This window comes from Misgurnus anguillicaudatus, chromosome 13 (assembly GCF_027580225.2).
Source record: "Misgurnus anguillicaudatus chromosome 13, ASM2758022v2, whole genome shotgun sequence".
NCBI lineage: Eukaryota > Metazoa > Chordata > Actinopteri > Cypriniformes > Cobitidae > Misgurnus > Misgurnus anguillicaudatus.
Genome location: NC_073349.2, coordinates 28,365,955 through 28,388,249, shown reverse-complemented (window position 1 = coordinate 28,388,249; position 22,295 = coordinate 28,365,955). Strand labels below are relative to the sequence as shown.

The following is a 22,295-nucleotide window of genomic DNA, read 5'->3' as shown; positions in this document are numbered from 1 at the left end:
AATTGGTGTTTGGTAGTGGTTGATGAACATGTACTCCCATGTGAACAGAGAGCCCACAGTGCTTACAACTGCTTTATATGTAAACATGTCATTATTAAACCCAAAGTGTTGCTACAAAAACTGGTTTCTTCCACGTTATATAAAGGCCGTGTATTTGGTTGATTCTCACGAAAACTTGGTTTTAAAAATGTCAAGCATGAAAATGTAAAAATTGCTTAAATTTACTTTTTTTTCCCACCAGACATTGAAAAACAAAGTCTGAGGTAAATGGGACCATTAATTTAAAAACTTTTACTTATCATTTAACACTTTTTGTAACATAATTTAAAAAATGAGTCCTAAAAAAATCATTACCGCAACAGTCAGAAAACATCAACACTGACATATTTTTAAAATGACATGACAAACCTGAAAGAACATAATTTGGAGATTCTGCACATGCATTTAAAATCAAAGTTTTATGCTTCTATTAATTAAATTAACATTTAATAAGCATCTGTTGCGGTAATGATAATCAAAATGTTGTGTAAGCATTCTGACAAGACAATATTTCAAATTAACTGTAAAAAAAATGATCTTACCTGGTAGCCATCTTGAAGTAACTGGTCCATGTGCTTGGTCACTCAAAATCAAACTTTATTAAAATTCTGTATGTGTGCTTAAACTTTTCTCAAAAAGTGTTGCGGAGGATGAGAACATCAGGCATGGACACATAATCTTTTTTCTAATGTTTCTTCATTATTATTATACATGAATATTCAGTAAATATTTTTTCTGTCATCTAAAGTAGTCTAGCAAAACATCCATTTTTTTTTTCTTAATATTTTTGTGGTAATTTGATTAAATTACAACATAACGCATGTTCAAACACAGCCAGACACATTGCGGTAATGAGAATTTCAGCAGAAAATGAGATAAAATTTACAATTATAAATTCTTATGTTGAAATCACACATTGTGCAAGGTAGAACACAGTATTGTGTTAATTCTGATGCTTTTTAATGTTACTATATTACACATTTTAAAGCTAAAATCATTAGTGCCGTGGTGTTTCAATGGTTTCGTGAGAATCACCCATTTATCAGACACAGATATTACTTGTCACTCTCTTGGTAGACATGATTATTACACCAAGTTTGGTATATAATTATATCAATATCATTCCTTCCCATTTATTTTAACTAGTTTAACTAACAGTCCAATTTTTACAATATGAAACTTAATTAAATTAGCTGTAAATATTGTGGATTATTTAGACCAAACGAACAAATCATTTTGACCGGTACAGTTTAAAATTAGTACTAACCATGCATAACACAAACATTTTCTTAAAAATACAAACGTGTACATACATGTTACTTACATATTATTGTAGCACAGTTTCTGCTGAATACAGTGTTCTGTGATATTAGCCATTAATGTTTTAAGCAACTGAAAAAGGTCAAATTTCAGAGCATGTCAAAACTTCTCCAGGTCTAGTGCTGTGTTCAAACTGACGATGCGCCCATCGATACAGCATCTTCTGTATGGATTCGGATTAACTTTTGAAAGTAGCGTGTGGAATCACTATTGATCCGTGATCCATATGGAAATCCACATGTGACCCGCTGAGTACGTAGAGTAAAAAGTAGGGAGGTTTATTTTCAATATCTATGTCCGTCTTGTGTATTTTGAATCAAATAGTTCAGTTTGAAAGCGCATCTCAGTCTAAACTACTGCAAAGGGCTTGATTAGCCACTTTCTTAGAAAACAGTACTAACACATTTGAGAAGAAACACGACAAAGAGCTGCATGTGAAAAGTGTACAAAGATACAGAGCTACTTCCAACTATAGCTGTCACATTAATAATCTGATTTCTATATAAAAAAATAGTAATAATTTTCTCTGTTCATTTTAGATCAGAAAGCGGTAAAGGAGGAAATTTCACAATACAATGAAATTGAGGAGAAACCTCATCATTTGATACCCAATGAAGAATCTCTGAGCTGCTTGATTACTGTGAGGGATTCATCACCTAAAAGGAACAACAAGCAAAAGGCAACAGCCAATGATGCTCTTATTTGCCCTCAGTGTGGAAAGACCTTCACTAAAAAATGCCACCTTAATGGGCACATGAGAATCCATACTGAAGAAAAACCTTACGGATGTGATCAGTGTGGAAAAAACTTCAAGAATAAATGCCACCTTAATCAACACATGCAAATTCACACTGGAGAAAAGCCTCACACATGTGATCAGTGTGGAAAGACTTTTAAGAATAAATGGCACCTTAATGAGCACATGAAAACCCACACTGGAGAAAAACCTTACAGCTGTGATCAGTGTGGAAGATCCTTCACTCGCAAGTCTGACCTAAATAAGCACGAGAGACTTCACACCGGAGAAAAACCTTACATATGTGATCAGTGTGGAAAGAACTTCAAGAGTAAACCGAATCTTCATCAGCACATGCAAATTCACACTAGAGAAGAGACTTACAGATGTGATCAGTGTGAAAAAAACTTTATTAGTAAGTCTGACCTTAATGGGCACGTGAGAATCCACACTGGAGAAAAACATTACAGCTGTGATCAATGTGGAAAAAACTTCACTCGCAAGTCTGACCTGAATAAGCACATGAGAATCCACACTGGAGAAAAGCCCTACAGATGTGATCAGTGTGGAAAGAGCTTCATTCGTAAGTTCGAACTCAATGGGCACATTAGAATCCACACTGGAGAAAAGCCTTACAGATGTGATCATTGTGGAAAGAACTTTATTCGTAAGATTGATCTCAACAGGCACATGAGAATTCACACTGAAGAAAGTCCTTAAAAAAACCCTACTACGCTGAATTTCACATTTTAAGAACTCAGATGCAAAAGCCACTAAACGCCACCTCCATCACATATGCAATAATGATATTAACCGAATGATCTTGGCACATATTATACATTTATGAAATACTTCTGCTTTAAATTGGCTTAAGGTCATTCAAGCTTAACGGCGCATTCACACGGGGCGTAAGCGTTAACGCTTAACCGAAGGCTTGTATGGACCGTGGACAACAGCCAATAACAGTGGCCGCTACAAATTCACCGTTATTCCATAATCATAATTGGCTGGCTCTGTCTAGGTAATTTGCATAAGGCGATCTGATTGGCTGACGCACGCGTTGCCGTTTGAAAAGTTGATAAATGTTCAACTTCTGCCGCGAGCAACGGCACTGACGCAGCGCCGACGTATCCACAATTCAGTTCGGCAACGCATGACGTCACCCATTAAAAGTGAATGGGAAGCGTTAACGCTGACGCCCCGTGTGAATGCGCCGTAAGGGGGCGTGCACACCAAAGCTTTTACACCCGCGGCCGGCACATGTTTTCAATTGTTTCCAATGGAAGCTTGGCATTTTTCAAATAAGCCAGCAGCTAGCGGTTTTCTTTTGCGCTGAAAACCGGAAATATTCAACTTTGGGTGAAAAGCTCCGCTCGTCAATGTCAGTTCTCACATGGTCATCCATTCACAGTGGAGGAGGGGCGGGACAAGTATCACAACAACCTTAAACTTTAAAAGTTTTGGTGTGCACAACCCCTAAGTCTCAGGTCATTCAGAAATACCAGTTTGTTGGCAGAATCCAGAGGTGGAGAGTTAAGAATTAAATTTACTTGAGCACTGTAATTGAGTACACTTTTTGAGTATCTGTACTTTATTGAGTATGTGTGAATTTGGGTCCACTACTTTTATTAAAAGGTCCCAAAGTAGAAAGCTGTTTCTATGTAGCGGGTTTTCCTGTTTGCTAGGGATGTAACGATTCAATCGCATGTCCCATTAAAAATGCCTGTCTGAAATCGATTCTGAATCGCAGGGCTGCGATTCTTTGTTTCATGCACAGCTTGTTTGTGTACTACAGCTCTGTGATCATGGGAAGTCCTTATCAATCTAAAATCATTATGAGTCTGAGTCGTTTATAACGTTCATATAAAAAAAGCACCACTCGTTAAATAAAAATCATTCACAATGTTCTATATTATCATGAAAATACCTGAAACAATTTGAAGAACAGCGTGCAACTATTCCTGTAGACATTTCCTGGAATAGTGTTTGTAATACAACTTCTTCTGTGGCACAAAGGGAGTTTCTGCACAAGAGCGCCCCCTGGCGTTCGGATGTGTCTGGATTTCACCGTAATTCATTCAAATTCATTCATTGAGAAAATGCGCATTTGCACGGTTAATCGTTACACCCCTACTGTTTGCGCATTTTTTTGTGGCTTGCGATCTGCCAGGACCTTTAACTGTTGCCAAGTATTTCAGTTTTTCTAACTCTGTTTTTTATGCATATTTGGCAACCCTGCGATCAGAGAAATGGAAAAGGTATACTTTTCATTTAGTGTGAGATGGCTCGCCAGAGTTAAGTGTGTGTGTGTTTCTGTGACGAGAACCATGTGGTACGCAAATATGGGGTAAATATAAGACGTGAATTTTATTACTATTTGAAGTCATGTGAAGGTCTTTCTGTTTGAAATTTTGTATATAAAGTTAATGGTGTTATGTGTACTCTGGAAATGTGATTCACTTTAACGTATACTGACAGGAAGTGAAACTTAATATGCTTCCAACATTTTGGGGTGAAAGTGATTTGGCAGTTCAGTAGCTTTTTGCTTCCTGCTTTAAAAACAAATAAAATAATTACAACATTTTTTTAATAGTTTTTAATTAAAATACCAATAGAGGAACCATTAGCTTTTACTGTTAAAATCACTACACTGTAGTGTGTTTTGGGCCATATTCCATTAGAACCAGTAAGATTCCCAATAAAACCAATAGAATTTCTGTGATGGTTTAGCAGGGCTGTCACTATGGCATTATCAGCTGCTTTGTTTAAAAAATAAATGTATGAAAAATAAAACAATTTCTATGATCATTAAATCATTTTAACAGTTTATTTTACATTATATTTTTTTTAACCAAACCTTTGCTCTCTAGAAATCATGTCAGTTTTGGTTAAAACCTAAGTTGAAGTATTATAAACAATGAGGTAATACCAACATATGAAATTAGGACAAGCTTGAGAGAATTTGGTAATGTTGGGCAAGACAATAATATCAATAGTAAACTGTTACAAAACTGAAGGAAAAGAAAAAAAGCCTTTAGCTTTTTTGAGCTTTTTGCTGACTGAAATAAGTGTGAGCTCTTCTGATGACCAATGTTCACTTGATATTTTACATTTTCAAGCACAGAACTTATTAAAACGATTTTGCACATGCAGATTCCACATTAATTCTCTGTAAATCCAGTGCTCTCGAATTATTCACTTGACTGAACTTTTAACGAATGTGTAAAACAAAAACTCTGAACGGTTTCTCCTTTAAAATAATAAATACAGTGTTGGATATTTATTTTGTTTGCCCCCATTATAATAACTTGCTGTGGTAAATCGTATGGATGTGTGTGTAACTATGGTAAATGAAGCTGTTACGTCACGCTCCCGTCCAGCAGATGGCGCAAACTCACCGCGTGTTTCATAAAACAACAGAAGATGAAGAAGAGCTTACAGGATCAGTCTGCAGAAGTAACTGTTGTGTTGTTTTTGTTTTTTATTTGTAAGTGAATAATGTTTGTCTTATGTTTGTGGTGAACAACGTTTTATTCCCGACTAATGTAAATTGCCGTTGATTTTTGACACTTTTAGAATTTTCGGAGTTATTTCTGTAGTCAGGAAGGTTTTGTTTCTTGATTAATAAAGCTGCAGTGTTTCATAATACTATTGAAATGATGTTTTTGTGTGAATATTATAATGGTGATGTGTTTGTGTTCAGATGTTCATCATGAGAGATCAGATGGATGTGATGTGCTGTAAATCAGTAGGAACTGATCTGTCCATGCTGGATATTGATGATTTGATGACAGAAATCTCTCAGCTGAAGAAAGAGGTGGCGTTACTGGAGTCAAAGCTCAGACAGAGAGATGAACTCAACACAAAGGTTTGTATAAGTTAAAACACAATCTTTGTCATAATGATGGAGGTTTGTGTTTAGTGTTGAAATCTCAGTGAATGGCATAGTGTTGATCCTGTAGTGAAAGTACATCATCACAACCTGTTTAAACAGTCAACTGACTAATGTTTTGGTCTCTCCTAAATGTAGTGTGTATATAATAATTTGCTAAAACAAAATAAAAAGTTTTTTTTATAAACTATGTTGACTTTAAGTAAATTAAGTTGGCAATGTTGAGTGAAGTTAAAAGATTAACAAACTTTTTTTTAAATTCCTATTTAAATGAATGTGTCTGTGTGTGTCAACTGTAAATATATGCATTTTGTTAGTTGCTGTACAATAGTGAACATCATATTCACAGTTTTTATTTTGCAAATACAAGTGTGGATGAAAGTGTTTCTGTTTTAATTTTCTACTGAGTAGATATTTTAAATATTAAACTTCTTTCATTTGTTTTCCTTTGTTTATCTATGAATGTTACATTGATCTTCACATTAGTTTAAATGTATCAAAGCTCTGTATTTTATTCTCTGCTTGTTTTAATGTTATTTCCAGGATGTATCTGGTGTCTCTCTCTGTGGCTTTACTGATCAAACATCTACAGATCTTCTGGTTTCTGTCTGTAATGAAGATCAGAAGACATCAGTGAATCTGCTGGACTGTGGGATAGAAGTGAAACAAGAAGACACAGAAGCAGATGAAGGTTATTTAATTTCTTCAGGTATGTACAGGGTTCTCCTGAGTCAAAATTGACAGACTGTGTTGGACTGATCAGTTGTTTCAATCTTTCATTAAAATGAATCCCGAATCGGACATTAGGCTACGTTTACACGTGGGCGGCTATTTTCAAAAACAGACATTTCAACCTCTCCGGTTTCAAAAGTAATATCATGCACACATGTCAGTTTTCAGAAATGTGTTTATTTACATGTACCCGTGCATATATGCCATCAAGAAAAGCTCAAGCCCACGTAAGCCAATCATCGGTGGTGCTGGTGGTGACGTAACTGGTTCTTCGTGTTGGAAGGAGGAGTTGTTGCAGTAGGTGTCAAAGTACAGCGAGAGCGATTCGAAATTAGACCTCTACGTATAATTTCTCAACTCGCTTTCACGGTACGTTGACATCATCCGTCTGTCAGTTCTTGCAGCGCCGCATGAAATCGAACACAAATAAAATTGCTGACCTCCGAGCAGAGCACTCGTCTCTGCTCCTCGACATAATGGAACAGCTGTATTTGCAAATACAAACACACAAAACGAGTTTGCACGAACAAACGTGATCATGGAAGCGTTCAGAGTAGCAGTCACATATAAACATAGGTTGCACTTTTGACGTAGGCGTGAGCTCTGGCGCATACAGCGACATTGGCCGCCTAAACATCCGATTGACTCAGTTTACATGCAATCGTGCAACCGAAGATTTTCAAGATCCCCACTCTGGCCGGGGTTTTTTAGAAACAATCGGTTTCAGAGGCGAGTTCTCCTTTTGCCTGCAAAGTTCAAGTATGACTTATTTATGATGTCCTTCCAAGTAGAGTTCTCAACGGGTCGGGCCAACCCGACGGGACCCGCGAATCTGGGTTCGAGTCAAAAATATAAGCAAATGAGTCGGGTTGGACCTCGGGCTTAATCTTTTACGCTCAGTGAAATGAAAAAAAAATATTAATCATCACTGCTGTTCACCGTAAAGAAAGTCTGGTCTGGCTGTTGCGTGCAACGTGCATCACGGAGAGGGGGATAGCAATAAGCTCCGGGATGGATCAGCAACGGATCCAGACCGAAGCTGCCGGCTTCAGAGCGGATCCATTGCGGATCCGCCCCAGAGCTTACTGCTATCACTGCATGCACGCCTGTTGCCTGGAGAAGAAGAGTTGGAGAAACATAAACTTGCCGCAGGTGCATTCACCGTTGCTTGCTACTACAGGAGGAGAAGCCGCTGGCTGAGTTCTTTTTATTTATTATTGTGTGATTTGTTATTTAAGGCATATTTATATAGGGGCTGGACACGCCAAAGCTTTTACGCCCACGGCCAGCGCATGTTTTCAATTGATTCCAATGGAAACTCTGCGTTTTCAAATTAGCAAGCAGCTAGGGGGGTTTTTTCGTGCTGAAAACCGGCGCTCTGGGTTTTTTTTTCAGCGCTGAGTGCCGAGAGTTTAAAAATATTCAACTTTGAGTGAAAAGCTCCGCTCGTCAATGTCAGTTCTCACACAGCCGTCCAATTACAGTGTAGGAGGGGCGGGACATTACCACAGCAACCAACCGGCTCACAGCTGAAGTATCACAGCTACCAATGGCTCGGCTGAAAAACAGCTGGCATTCAGGTCCTCAATGCGTTTTCAGCCGCGTTTAAAAGTTTTGGTGTGTCCAGCCCCATACCCTATATTTAAAGTTTATTGTTTCAGTTGTTTGTATTGTTAAAAGGCGTGAACATTAAAGGTTGATTTGAATTCCCGTCTGCTGGTCATGATAATAGCCTACGTGTATGAGGAAAAAAAGGGAGGGAGGAGGGGTCGGCGGCGTCGGGCCACGTGGTCGGGTTCGGACAGATAATTCACGTTGATGTGTCGTGTTACATCGGGTCCAGGCTTTAAAAGCCACGGGCCGGGTCGGGTTGTAATTTTCAGGCCCATTGAGAACTCTACACCACAAGTCCATCCAACCTGTACACATGCTCCAAAATGGTGACATTGGAACACATCTTGAGCAGCTGCTCCAAGGCATTGGGTGAGGGCCGGTGTCATTAGAGGCACGATCAGGTCTTCAAATTCATCGCTGAGGCAATCAGCAATGGCATCAAGGACTGCCAATACACCCAAGCTACAGCCATATCCCCCACATGCACAAACACAGTGCATACAAACACGTAATCGGTTTCTATACATTTTGGGGACTTTTCATAGACATACCAGGGTTTCCGCGGGGTTGTAAAAGGTAGTAAAAGGTAGTAAATTAAATTATGCCAAATTAAGGCCAGTAAAAAGTAGTAAAAAGTAGTAAGCGTCATCTGACGAGGTAATAAATTTTCGATTGCCTTTTGTAATGTTATGATGCCTGGAAATTAGTTCAAATCACCTGCATATCTGGGCAAATAATCAAAGATCTTTCGTCTCTGGGATGTGATCAAAGCCTGGAGTGGAGCCAAATCACGTTCCTCTCTCCGCTGTAAGCGTTCTGTAATCACTACGGACAGGATCCACTCCGGGTTTTCTGACTGTGGATCACGTTGAGGTAAAACTTTTTCAGCTAGCATGGTCAAACTTATAATGCAGGAAGGCTCCGATGTTTTGAAGATCGATAAAGGTGTAAAAGACGATTGACTTGGCTTAGCGAAATAATGAAGATTGGCAAGCCTTTCAGTTCGTGGGATAAGAAAACCAAACAGGTAATTGCGTGTCTTTGCACAGTATGACTAACGTAAGGGGTCCTGTATTTTGGAGGTAAATGATTTCTCACGGTTACTGATGCTATGCTGATATAGCCAGTGGCTGGTACAACGGGTTTGTTTAACTCGTGGGTAAACTTCATGTGGATCCACAAGAACCAAGAGGCAGATGACATCCAAATCCTGTGAGAGCGATTGACGAGGAATCATAAGAGGAGACTGCTTCCTAAATGCTCTCGCGGGACTTTGATGTCATCCACCTGTCGGTTCTTGCAGTTGCATTTGCGTGTGGTCACAAAAACGTAACATTTGTACATATATTTAAGCACAGCAGTTTAAAAACAGGTGATTTTAAGACATTCAAATACAAACAACAGAGCGTCCGCCGTTTCTGTGTCAGAGGAGCACGCAAGCCGCGCATTCGATTGTCATTGAGCATGTGTTGTACGTATTTTTGCCGCTTTATTGGCCTTAAATAACACACATGCGTCAAAAATCCCGTCTTTGCAAATATCCTCATATAAACACGACCATTTAGGTCTTAGGAGAAAGTAAACAGCAGAAACATTGCGCATAAACTAGCACATCAGCGCTGCCTCTATTGTAACATAATATTTTGTTGATAAATGTACAGTCATTCAATTAACAACTGTCACTATGGTTACAGACATCCTGTGCGAATTCTACACGAGTTTGACTCGAGTTACTCGTTCAGGGTTTATATTCATACATAACGTTACTGTATTAGAGCTGTGACTGTAAACTGTTGTGTGAACAGAACAGACCCTGGATTATTTGTTTATGTGTAGTGAATAATATGATATGAAAAAGTTGTATTTGTTCACATTAGTAAATGCATTATATAACATAAACAAACAATGAAAAATATAGAGTGTATATAAGCATTAATTAATTCTTGTTTATGTCATTACAGTAATTGACGGTGGTTCATGGTGCATTCACTAATGTTAACAGTTTCAACTTTGATTAAAAAATTATTAGTAAATGCTAAAATAAATACATTTACAATTAATAAATAATTAATAAAAGATTCATTAAAGGTGGTGATATTCATGTTTTCTTTTTATACAGTATAGTGAGTTATTTAGCTGTTTCGCCTTAATCTGAAATGCCCTGCAAACTACAGCTACCTATATGCCACATGAGACTTCAATATGGAATTTATGGCAAAAAAATCTCCCCTTAAAATGCTATTGGTCTCGCCTACATAAAGTGTTAGGTAAAGGAATATGACTTGGCCTGAAAAATATTTCAGTCAGAAGAATTTTTTCACTTTAATTCTTTTTTGTATTTTATATATGTCAAAATCTGTGTAAATAATAGAAAGGTCGCTGATTAACACTTGCAATTCAGTGTCGTGATGGTTTTAAAAATATTCTGAAGGTAGTAAAAAAGGTAGTAAAAAGTAGTAAATTTAACTTAAGGATTTCTGTATAAACCCTGCATACTGACTTGTATACTAAACATTCTGAATTCTAGCCCTATCCCTTCCCTGAACCTAGCGCCACAAACCACATTTATCGGTCTGTCTATCTATCTAGTTTACTCTGTCACATATTTTGTAATGATTTTTTTCTTTTCGTTTCAGACCTGATGGAGCCAAAAGAAGAAATAACAAATGCAAGAGAACAGACAGATCAAGGTGATTTGATTTTTTTCAAGTTCTTGTCTCTAATGTATAACCAGGAATGACAAAGACACAAACACAATTATAGTTCTCAGTGCATTTTTACTGTCACATTCTTCATAATTATTTATTATTTGGTTCATTTTAGAACTGAAAGCAATAAAGGAGGAAATTTCACAACTCAATGAAATGGAGGAGAAACCTCATTATTTGATACCCAAGGAAGAATCTCTGGGCTGCTCGATTACTGTGAGGAATTTGTCACCTAAAAGGAACCACAAGCAAAAGGCAACAGCCAAAAATTCTCTTATTTGCCTTCAGTGTGGAAAGACCTTTCCCTATAAATATAAACTTAATAAGCACATAAGGATTCACACTGGAGAAAAACCTCACAGATGTGATCAGTGTGGAAAAAGTTACATGAATAAATGGCACCTTAATGACCACAGGAGAACCCACACTGGAGAAACACCCTACAGATGTGATCAGTGTGGAAAAAATTACTTGAATAAATGGCACCTTAGAGACCACATGAGAACCCACACTGGAGAAAAGCCCTTCAGGTGTGATCAGTGTGGAAAAACCTTCTGTCGCAAGTATTCCCGTAATGTTCACATGCGAATTCACACTGTAGAACCTTACAGATGTGATCAATGTGGAAATACCTTCAGGAATAGATGCTCCCTTATTGTTCACAAGAGAACTCGCACTGGAGAAACACCTTACAGATGTGATCAGTGTGGAAAGAGTTTTAAGAATAAGTGCTCCCTTATTGTTCACACGAGAACTCACACTGGAGAAAAACTTTACAGGTGTGATCAGTGTGAAAGAACCTTCACTCGGGAGACTGAATTTAATGTTCACATGATAATTCACACTGGAGAAAAACCTTACAGATGTGATCAGTGTGGAAAAAGTTACATGTATAAACGGCACCTTATTGACCACACAAGAACCCACACTGGAGAAACGCCTGACATATGTGGTCAGTGTGGAAAAATTTTCATGAATAAATGGCACCTTAATGACCACATGAGAATTCACACTGGAGAAAAGCCCTACAGATGTGATCAGTGTGGAAAAACCTTCGGTCGCAAGTATTGCCTTAAAGTTCACATGAGAACCCACACTGGACAAAACCTTACAGATGTGATCAGTGTATAAAGAGCTTTATTGGTAAGTTCAAACTCAACGTCCACATGAGAAATTCACAGTGAATAAAGGCATACAAAACCCCCTACTATGTCTATTTAACATTTGAAAAGTCACTTAAAGCTACCTCCGTCCAATATGAGTTAATGATATTAACCGAATGCTCTTGGCACTTATTATATGTTCATTAAATACTTATGCTTCAAATCGGCTTAATCCCAGCCTCAGGCCATTTATAAATTCTGGTTTGTTTGCATTAAATGTCTTGATAGTTTACAGGAAAACAGGTCAGATGCACTTACTTACTTACTTACTACCAATTATGCCTGTTTGGCATGTAGGGCAGCAACAAAGGATTTCCACTCTTGTCTGTTTTGGTCCAGTGACTTTATAGAGCCCCAGGTGTAATTTAGGCTCTTCAGCTCTCCCTCCACCGTCCTGCGCCAAGTATTCTTGGGTCGGCCTCTTTTATGTTTGCCATCTGGTGTCCAGTGAAGGGCAGTTCGTGTGATGCTTTCTTGGTCTCTACATATTACATGTCCAATCCATTTCCATCGCCTTCTCATAATGCGTCATCATCATCATCTGCATCATCCGCTGCGTCATCATCATCACACTGGCTAAGTAGAAGTTGATTGGAGATGGTGTTGGGCCAGAATATTCTCTTTATTTTACGTAGGCTTTTAGTGTGGAAGGTCGACAGTTTGTGTATCACTTTCAGTTGTTCGCCAGCACTTAGATCCATATAGCAGGGTACAGGGCCAGATGCACTTAGGGGGTTTCAATTCCCAAAGTCCACACTTCAACGGATAGTTCGGCCAAAAATTATACTAGACCCATGATTTACTCACCCCCAAGGTGTTCAGTTAATCAGATGTAAAGTTGCAGGGTCCACGCGCTTCAGGTAGGAGGAATGTGCATCCATCATTCACAAAATAAATCCAAACGGCTTTACACGATAAACAAAGGCCTTCTGAGGGTAATCTGCGCTGTTTTATTGTAAAAATATCCACATTTAAAACTTTGTAGACGAGGGTGATTAGCTTCCGGTAACGCCGCCATCTTAGACTCCTCTGTATTCAGGAGAGAGTATCAGCATAGTGTTTGCACTTTTCTTAGTGACGTATGACAAATTCGGAAGGCGGGGGCACAGAGCAGCAGCACAGAACCCTCCATAAACTGGGTACACTCTCATCTTAAATAAGAACGCGACTGGGATGGTGGGGTCACCGGAAGCTGGTTGTTTTCGTTTGTGGGGTTTTGAATGTGGATATTTCTACAACACCGCATGTTTATTTTGTGAAGGCTGGATGCACATTTTTCGGACTTGAGGGGCGTGGACCCTGTAGCTTTGCAATTGATTAGCTGAAAGATTTTAAAAAAATAAGTAAAAGTCATAAGTAATAAGTCAACTATGGTCCCATTAGCAGCCAGCACTCGGGCACAGTGAGATTTATTTCATGAACTAACAAAAAATGTATGAGAATTAAATGTCAAGGCAATTAAACAGACAATTAATTGTCAAAATCGTCAAAGCCCTACAGCAGGCAATTAATAATCATAATCATCACGATTTATTAGGCAATTAACGGTTACCCAAATTTCATCATCTTGACAGCCCTAGAGCCAACGTCAAAGTCTGCGCTACTTTGTTGGCATCGGTTTGGTGTGTCCCCCCTGCCTTAAGCAAGTGTCAACAGACTGGGCCAACTTGACCAATCACATGTATAATTTGAGACAGACTAGAAAGTGATGCACAAGAAAAATGTAAAATATATGACAAAAAATAAGTGTGAGGTGCCGATTAATTAGAGGTTTGTGTACTCTAGGATCACCTTATAAAGTTCTGTATTGAAACCTGTCAGTTCACAGTGTGATTGACTTTGAGGATTTGCCAAGGTTTGTTCGGATTTGATATGGATTTAATGGATAAAAATATTTGAATGTAAAAGTTACTTTTAAGTAGTAAGCAGAGCTGTTTAAGAATTGTATGAAAATCTGTATGTCACTAATATGTATTACTTTAATTTCTCTGTTTATCCAAAGTTCCAGATGTTTTTTGGTAGAGAAGTAAATAAAATTATACAACAGTTTTTCTGGTTCTCGAATCTGATTGGCTAAGAGCTCTTCCCAGGCATGCGATATTGTACTGATAACATAACAGTAACCGCTTTACCTTTTGTATCATTCCGCAACCTACTGTTCATTTTATTATTAGTGAGGGAGGCTTCATTAAACACGTGAGTCATACGCTCATCTTCGGTTGAATGCACACACGAGCTGTTTTTAAACACTTTGTGTCTCAAAAGTTCCCAAGCTCGTGAATCAGTCACAATTGCTATGAATTCCAATCGGAAATAATTATTATGGCCGTCAAAGATCAGCGCTCTTGGATGTAAACTTAATGTAATGTCACATTGTGTGGACTAACATACACTTGGAATAAAGCAATGAAAACAATAATTTTCTCTGAAGCGATCTGTTTATGCTCTCCTCTCCAGTTAAAAGGACACAAAAACACAGCTTGGAAGCAGTTAAGGTAAGAATACTTACATATGGACATTTGATAATTTATGTTCGCGCGACGTGACAATTCAAACACGTTGTGAGATATCACCACTGATATCACTCACGCATACTCTTTCTCTCTCTGACTTTTAAAAACTGGTTACAATATAAAACACTTAACTACTCAGTTTTATGTCGTACTGACAAGAATAAAGTCCAGTAATAAAGCGAATGCTCATACGGTGTTAAGATTAAATGGAAAAGCAGCCTCTGGTCTAATCACAGCCGTGATGATATAGAGCAATATCAACACTCCTCCTCGAGCGTTATTGCTTAATTATGCTAATTATCTTTTACTTCAGACTTTTTCTGATTGTGGCAGGGTAGTTAGATCCTCCCTGTAGTGACGTCATGTCATTGGTAGCCTATCGTCCCGCAGGGGAGGTGTGTATGGCTGCGTCCGAAAACTCTAAATTGCTGCCTTCTGAGGCAGCTTTCCAAGGCAGCAAGGCATCAAGGCATGTCCGAATTCAATGTTTGGTTTACTTCCTGTCTCCTGAGATACCTATGCGTGGACGTACATTAAGAATGTGATTGGTCGAGACCGGTCGAGTTCGAAAAAATAAAATGGCGGCCAAGGACGCGACTGGACCACCAATTTAGTGTAAATAAAGGTATATTTTCACTTTTTACACCTTTTAATTGCATTTCTAGCGAGAAATTAGTATTGTAGTTTTCAAATATGTGATTAGTTATCACAAAGGCGCTCTCTGTTTACATTTCAAACACGCTGCCTTAGAAGTGTGTCCGAAAGTCTTTCTCTGAGCTACCTTCATGCCTCCGAAGTCATTTCCTCATGAGGCAGCGAGGCAACGAGTCACTGCCTTGAGTTTTCGGACGCAGCATATAAATGGCTGTTTGGTGCGGGCCGGATGTGCGTCATTTGTTCTGTGCCTGCGCTCTTCCCGTTTACCGGCATTCAACAGAGGTCTGTGGTTAACACACAGCTGTGTGTCTATTCTAGCACCGCTTGTGTCATTGTGGGGGCTCTGTGTACGCTGTAGAGGTAAGCATTTTTAGCTTTAGCGTTCGGCTCTATCTGATACCGGATTATAGTATGGTAACACTAGTGCTTGTGTCATTTATAGCCTATGGTAAACAACCGTTACGCGCGGTCTGGCTCGTTACACTGCCTAGTTCCAGGTATGTAAGATTTAATATATAATGCCAGAGGTTTTAGGTGATGTGGTGTGGGGGTCAGCTATGTTTATCTTTACTGCAGCATTCCCGTGTGTTTACCGTTTGAGTTGGGACATCTAATATATGCTGTTTGGCATCTCCTTCATCTCTATCCCGTGGATACTGACGTCAGCTCTGCTTTTTGGTGTGGCAAGCGGCTGCGTTATTTGGTATGTGCGTTTATATTTCCAATCGCTGTTCATAAACCATAATTAGTTTACTAATCATCTTATATTATCTGTTAGGGCTAAGACTGTGCGTGCTGCATTCCCCTACTACATATAGAAGCACGCTGCTGTTTTGTTCCTGCTGGATTTGCTTTCGTTTCTTTTTTTCTTTATATTTTTGCTGTGTTTTCATTTTGTCCTGGGTGATTAAGCGCGGCCCGATTTTGGAGTTGTTGGTTAAAACCTGCTCCTACTGTGACTGTATTTAAAGATCTTTTCCTCGTACGTTGGGAAATAACGAGTTCGAGGGCCGCGCTCATTCAGATTATCTATTTCTTTATTTTCCCTTTGTGGTGTTTCTCATTTTGGACTAATTCAGAATGCTGAGATTTTCTCTTGGACATTGTTGTCTTTAAATTTATTTTCCTTTTCCTTTTGTGTTATTATCTAGCTGTTTAAGCTAGAATTTATTTCTTTTCTTTATGTTGGAAGGGTTTCTTTTGCTCCCCTGCATTTAATAAGTTTTCATTGATTAATTTCTATTGATTTGATTTATTTTGTTTTGTATCACAATTACAGGAGCTGTGTGTCTGACGGCAGTGAGGCTTTCCTTCACCGTGTGCCGTGTTATGCTGTGTGAGCACCACTGATAAAATCACGGGTATTGGAGTGAGTGTGTGTGTGTGTGTGTGCACTTAGTGTGATTCTCCTCTTTTGCTCCCTCTCTTAGCCCATCTGATGCCAATAGGCTACAGCTCTGAATTAACTGTGAATCCTTATTGTGGATTGTGATTTCCAGCTTTAGTAATTGGCTGGGTGACTACTTTTATTTCTGCATTTTAAACTTTTGTACAAATAAACAAATTCTATTTTGCTACCCACGTCTCTTGCTCACTTTGTTCAGTAGAATGAACCTGTGTTCCTTATAACATTTTTAAGTGAACTGTGATTCCCTGGTATAGTCCCAGGGTGGCGTAGTCTATTGTATCTCTTTTGAGTGTTGAATATTGCTGTAAAAAGACCACTTTGCCACATATTTTTAAATGATTTTATCATATTTAATTATTATTTAAGTCCTGTTAAGGTCTTTGTGTTATAGGGGTGGTTTCCCGGACAAGAATTAGACTAGTCGTATACCCAGCAAACACAGAACGTTCCCCTAACCTTTTTGGTTCCCTTTTGGTTATTTTTGGGAACCAAATTATAATGTTCTGAGAATGTTTTCTTGGGTTTAATTTTTTTTGCAGCCATAAAATAAAGTTCCTATAATGTTGTAAGGTGGTTACTTGTACAGAACATTTTCTTAGTTATTTTTGGAAACCAGGAAATAACTTTACCATAATGTTGCATTCCTCGCTTTCTCTTGTGCTCAGCAAAAAAAGAGTGAACTGCGTGGTTTAACGTGTTAAACATTTTAGCGATTTCTTTTTTTTCTCTTTCTTTATTTAGTAACTTAAATATGAGTTTTTATTGATCGATTTGACACGTATATAAGAAAAAAATATGATAGAAGTTTTGTAAAAACGGAGAGGCAGATAAAATGATAATACAATGTGTTCAGATATTAATAATAACTTGTTATAATAAATTCATACAATACAATATATTTTTGATTCACCTGGCTAAAATGATTTTGATATGTGTCAGGTTTAAAATATTTACGAACCTTAACAAAAACAAGACAAACTCAGACCACGAATGAGGTTACAATATTCTGCAGGGAGAACCCAGATTGAGACGTTTCATCAGGAAACATCTCAACTGTCTCCCGACTTGAGTCTCTCTGCGGACTGTTTTTATTTAGGATTTAATCACTGGTTGACTCGGTTCATCCCGAAGGTCGAACCTCACAGACTTTCATAATTGCAACAACATCACACATTTTACTAAGTCTAGAGAAATAGTATTGACTACATTTTACCAAAAACAGATAGTTACTTGATGATGCAGTTTGATGATGCAGTTTACCAAAGGTCATATGATAACAAAAGAACATTCTACGTACTTTTTCACCTTGGCAGTCTTCTCTGAGTAGCTAGTAAGACAATATGGTTCTAAGCAAATTATTGTACATTCATAAATCTAAACCAAGAATTATACATTCATAAATGATAACATAAAACATACAAATATGTAATAAGAAATACATAATATGTAATAAGAAAATACATTTTCTCCAACAATATGGGTGAACACTTTTTTGGGTAACATAAAAATTAAAACCATAATTTATTTATTCATAAAGAAATCCCCAATAGATTTGGTTAGATCGTTAAAGAAACGAAATTTAATAAGACTGTCAATTTAACGATTACACGAGAAGTCAAATTTACTGTTTATTACTTGCTTATTAAAACATTTTAAATACCTGGTGTACTGTAGACGTGTAGATTCCACATGCAAATCGCGCGAATCCTATTTACCTGACTGAACTTTTAACTAAAACACAAACTCTGTACACGGGTTTCCCTTTAAACGGACATAAACAGTGTTAGATATTTCTCCTCTTTGCCTCATTATAATAACTATGTGTAGTCCAGGCAAAATAGCGTTTTACGACAGACTAATTGTAAAAGAATTTTTTTCACCATAGATCATTTCTATGAGGTGTCCAGAACAACATACTAAAAGTCCTAAGAAATCCTAGTTGAGGAAATATGTTAATTTCTCATCAATCCGAAATGTGTGTCAATAAGGCCATACTACAGTACAACCCAATGGGGCTATTTTTTTCCTTTACTCCTATCAAAATGAAACTTTACACAATGAAAGTACCCATGAAAAGTAAATTTTTTTGTATTACAAGTTGCTTTGAAAATTAAATTTAATATGCAAATGAGCTATACACTAATCGAATATGCCCAAAATACACCCAAAAGTAACTTTTTGGTATTACAAGTTTCTTTTGAAATGAATTTGAATATCCACATGAGCTTTACACTTATTTAATATGTCCTAATTTGCATAGGCAGAAACATCATTCATATGTATGATAAATATATCGGCCCAATGTTCATCCAATCATCCTGCTGCTTTTAGACAGGCCTCTAACCTGAAAACTGCCTGGCTTGGTAGTACCTGCCAGCTTTATAACCCACGCCGGTATAATCTTCAGGGTCACAGAGTAACACAAGCCTCCCCACCACAACAAGGTAGCAACAGAAGGGGAGGCCTTTTTCGTGTTTTTGTTTTTTGGTGATTTTGTTTTTACATCTTTTTTTAAATCCAGCCTGGATCCTTGACCCCTTCTCTGTGGCTCATGGTTCTGGCACCTCCTATATCAGTTCCTGGTTTGTTCTTTGCTTAGTTCTTCCCCTCTGGGTCATATTCATCTGATAAATCAGGCAACTGTGAGTTTGTACAGCTATTACCACAACATTTTCCACAAATGTTAGTGCAAGGGGGTCCATGTTTTTTGCATGTGCATCTCTTTGTGCTGCAGTCTTTCTTGCAACTAAACAGTGGACGTAACTATCAACTCCAAAAGTGCAGCAGTAAGTAAACATGATTTTAAATGGTATGGATCAATCTTTCTGCAAATGTAATGATTGAGCTGAAGTTTAGAGCTGCTGTGTGCATCATGCCATCCAGATCTGAAGCCCGGAAAATGCCGCTATAAAGTATAATGTGGTTATAATGTAACGCTATAGCCTATAATGTAAGTGAGCATCTTATTTATGTATTTAATTTTTTTCGATTCAATTTTATTTATATAGCGCTTTTCACAATTTGGTACCTTTTAGACCTATGCGTATTGGTTTAGTCACAGCAGTGATTAACAAAAATTCGGCTAAGACCAGCATAAGCTGGTAACTGGTTTTTGCTGATTTAAGGTGGCAGTAGCTGGTTTAAGCTGGTCCTCCCAGCCTGGGAAAAAATTGACATGGTGTTGGCTCGTTACGCTGCTTGGCTGATCAGTCATTATTGGCATTAATCTCCCATCCAAAACATGGCACCCCCAAGGTTTTGGGTCCATAGGTTCACTTCCCCCTTTCCACTTCATCATTTGGTAAAAGACCTGAAGACTATGGAACTTTGCAGCTGCTGACGTTGGAGGGAGAGATTGAGCTTCCACTGGAGATGAGTTCTGAGTTACTTTAATAAAGAATTGTCTGTATCTTAGCATGTCCAGTGATTCATCCTTTTGCCCCCATACAGTGATACTAGAGCTTTTTCACCTGCAATGATGATGCCTTTTCCCACATTTTCCTGTGACTGGCTAAACACCTTAGCTTGTTTGAGAAAGCTCGTGTCATTCTTTACTTTTTTCAGTGCCATCCCTTTCCTATGCCAAATAGACGAGATGTAGAATTACAGCCTCAAAATGATTGGGGTTGGATTGTTTGAAGAGCTCGATGTGTCATCTTGAATGGAAAAAGTCTGAAATCATTTAGTTGCTTTTAAATAAAAATCTATAATATGGTAGGGTTTTCGTTCCCTAATTAAAATGTAAGTATGGAAAACAATCAATTACACATTCTTAATAAAAATGTCATTTAAATTCTGAAACATAAGAGGATTTTATATAAATTGTTTCAGCACTGACCCATAATAGTGCCCCAACAAAATAAATGGCCAATTGCACTGCATTGTAATGAATGTATTTTGTAATGCAATTTTTTTACCCATATCAATGCTGCAAGGAAACCTCAGGTACATTTATGCTGTTATACTAGTGACCTTAAGAAAAAAGGAATCGGTCTTTCTTGTGTTTTGTTAATAAATTTACTGTATTGATCTATTTTTTAGCTTAACATTCATTTAAATTGTACAGATTTTGCTAGTGCTGCAATTCAGATTGCTTTAGTGAGGCAATTTTATCAGATGAATATAACCCAGAGTGGAAGAACCAAGTAAAGAACAAACCAGGAAATGATATGGGGGTGCCCGAACCAAAAGCCACAGAGAAGGGGTTGAGGATCCAGGCTGGATAAAAAACATAAAAAAATTTAATAACAAAAACACACACAAAAAACACAACTCTCCCCTTCTGTTCAGGCTTGTGTTCCTCCGTGACCCTGAAGATTATACCGGCGGGGGTTATACAGCTGGCAGGAACTACCAAGCCAGGAAGTTTTCAGGTTAGAGGCCAGTCTAAAAGCAGCAGGATGATTGGATGAACATTGGGCTGATATATTTATCAAACATATGAATGATGTTTCTGCCTATGCAAATTAGGACATATTAAATAAGTGTAAAGCTCATGTGGATATTCAAATTAATTTCAAAAGAAACTTGTAATACCAAAAAGTTACTTTTGGGTGTATTTTGGGCATATTCGATTAGTGTATAGCTCATTTGCATATTAAATTTAATTTTCAAAGCAACTTGTAATACAAAAAAATTTACTTTTCATGGGTACTTTCATTGTGTAAAGTTTCATTTTGATAGGAGTAAAGAAAAAAAATAGCCCCATTGGGTTGTATTGTAGTCTGGCCTTATTGGCACACATTTCGGATTGATGAGAAATTAACATATTTCCTCAACTAGGATTTCTTAGGACTTTTAGTATGTTGTTCTGGACACCTCATAGAAATGATCTATGCTGAAAAAAATTCTTTTACAATTACTTCTATTTTTTGCTCCAAAATGAGTTAGTTTGCCTGGACTAGTGGTATATCGTAGGGATGTGTGTGTAACTATGGTAAATGAGTGTTGTCAAGCAGCTGCTGCGTCACGCTCCCGTCCAGCAGATGGCGCAAACGAACCGCGTGTGTCAACAACAATTGAAGAAGAAGCCCACAATCCGAGCAGCAGTAAGTGTTGTGTTGTTTATGCTTTTTATTGTAAGACACTTTTGGGAGTTGTTTCTTGATTTAACAAAGTTGCAGTCGTTTATAATGCTATTGAAATGATGTGTTTGTGTGAATATTATAATGATGTTGTGTTTGTGTTCAGATGTTCATCATGAGAGATCAGAATGTGATGTGCTGTAAATCAGTAGGAACTGATCTGTCCATGCTGGATATTGATGATTTGATGACAGAAATCTCTCAGCTGAAGAAAGAGGTGGCGTTACTGGAGTCAAAGCTCAGACAGAGAGATGAACTCAACACAAAGGTTTGTATAAGTTAAAACACTCGTTGTCATAATGATTAAGGTTTGTGTGTTCAGTGTTGATCCTATAGTGAAAGTACATCATCAAGCCTGTTTGTTTTAATGTTATTTCCAGGATGTATCTGGTGTCTCTCTCTGTGGCTTTACTGATCAAACATCTACAG

At 37.8% G+C, this 22,295-nt stretch overlaps 2 protein-coding genes across 2 annotated transcripts; both read left to right on the top strand.

The window, feature by feature from the left end:
* Window positions 1–1,899: 1,899 nt before the first annotated feature.
* LOC141369327 (uncharacterized) lies at window positions 1,900–2,992 on the top strand. Its single transcript, XM_073875530.1, has one exon. The coding sequence runs from the start codon at window positions 2,114–2,116 to the stop codon at window positions 2,813–2,815; it is 702 nt and encodes a 233-aa protein (XP_073731631.1). The 5' UTR covers window positions 1,900–2,113; the 3' UTR covers window positions 2,816–2,992.
* Window positions 2,993–5,999: 3,007 nt separating this feature from the next.
* LOC129430395 (uncharacterized) lies at window positions 6,000–14,253 on the top strand. The gene is made up of 4 exons (XM_073874838.1): window positions 6,000–6,005; window positions 6,531–6,696; window positions 10,970–11,023; window positions 11,157–14,253. Exons 1-4 carry the CDS (start codon window positions 6,000–6,002, stop codon window positions 12,170–12,172), a joined length of 1,242 nt encoding a protein of 413 aa, XP_073730939.1. The 3' UTR covers window positions 12,173–14,253.
* The last annotated feature ends 8,042 nt before the right edge of the window (window positions 14,254–22,295 follow it).

What these genes read in the sequence shown, in the direction of transcription:
- LOC141369327 (XM_073875530.1), top strand. Translation starts at nt 2,114, where the DNA reads ATGAGAATCCATACTGAAGAAAAACCTTACGGATGTGATCAGTGTGGA.
- LOC129430395 (XM_073874838.1), top strand. An exon ending in AGGTTATTTAATTTCTTCAG is followed by an intron (nt 6,697 to 10,969) that starts GTATGTACAGGG and finishes TTTTCGTTTCAG; the next exon opens with ACCTGATGGAGCCAAAAGAA. An exon ending in AAGAGAACAGACAGATCAAG is followed by an intron (nt 11,024 to 11,156) that starts GTGATTTGATTT and finishes GGTTCATTTTAG; the next exon opens with AACTGAAAGCAATAAAGGAG.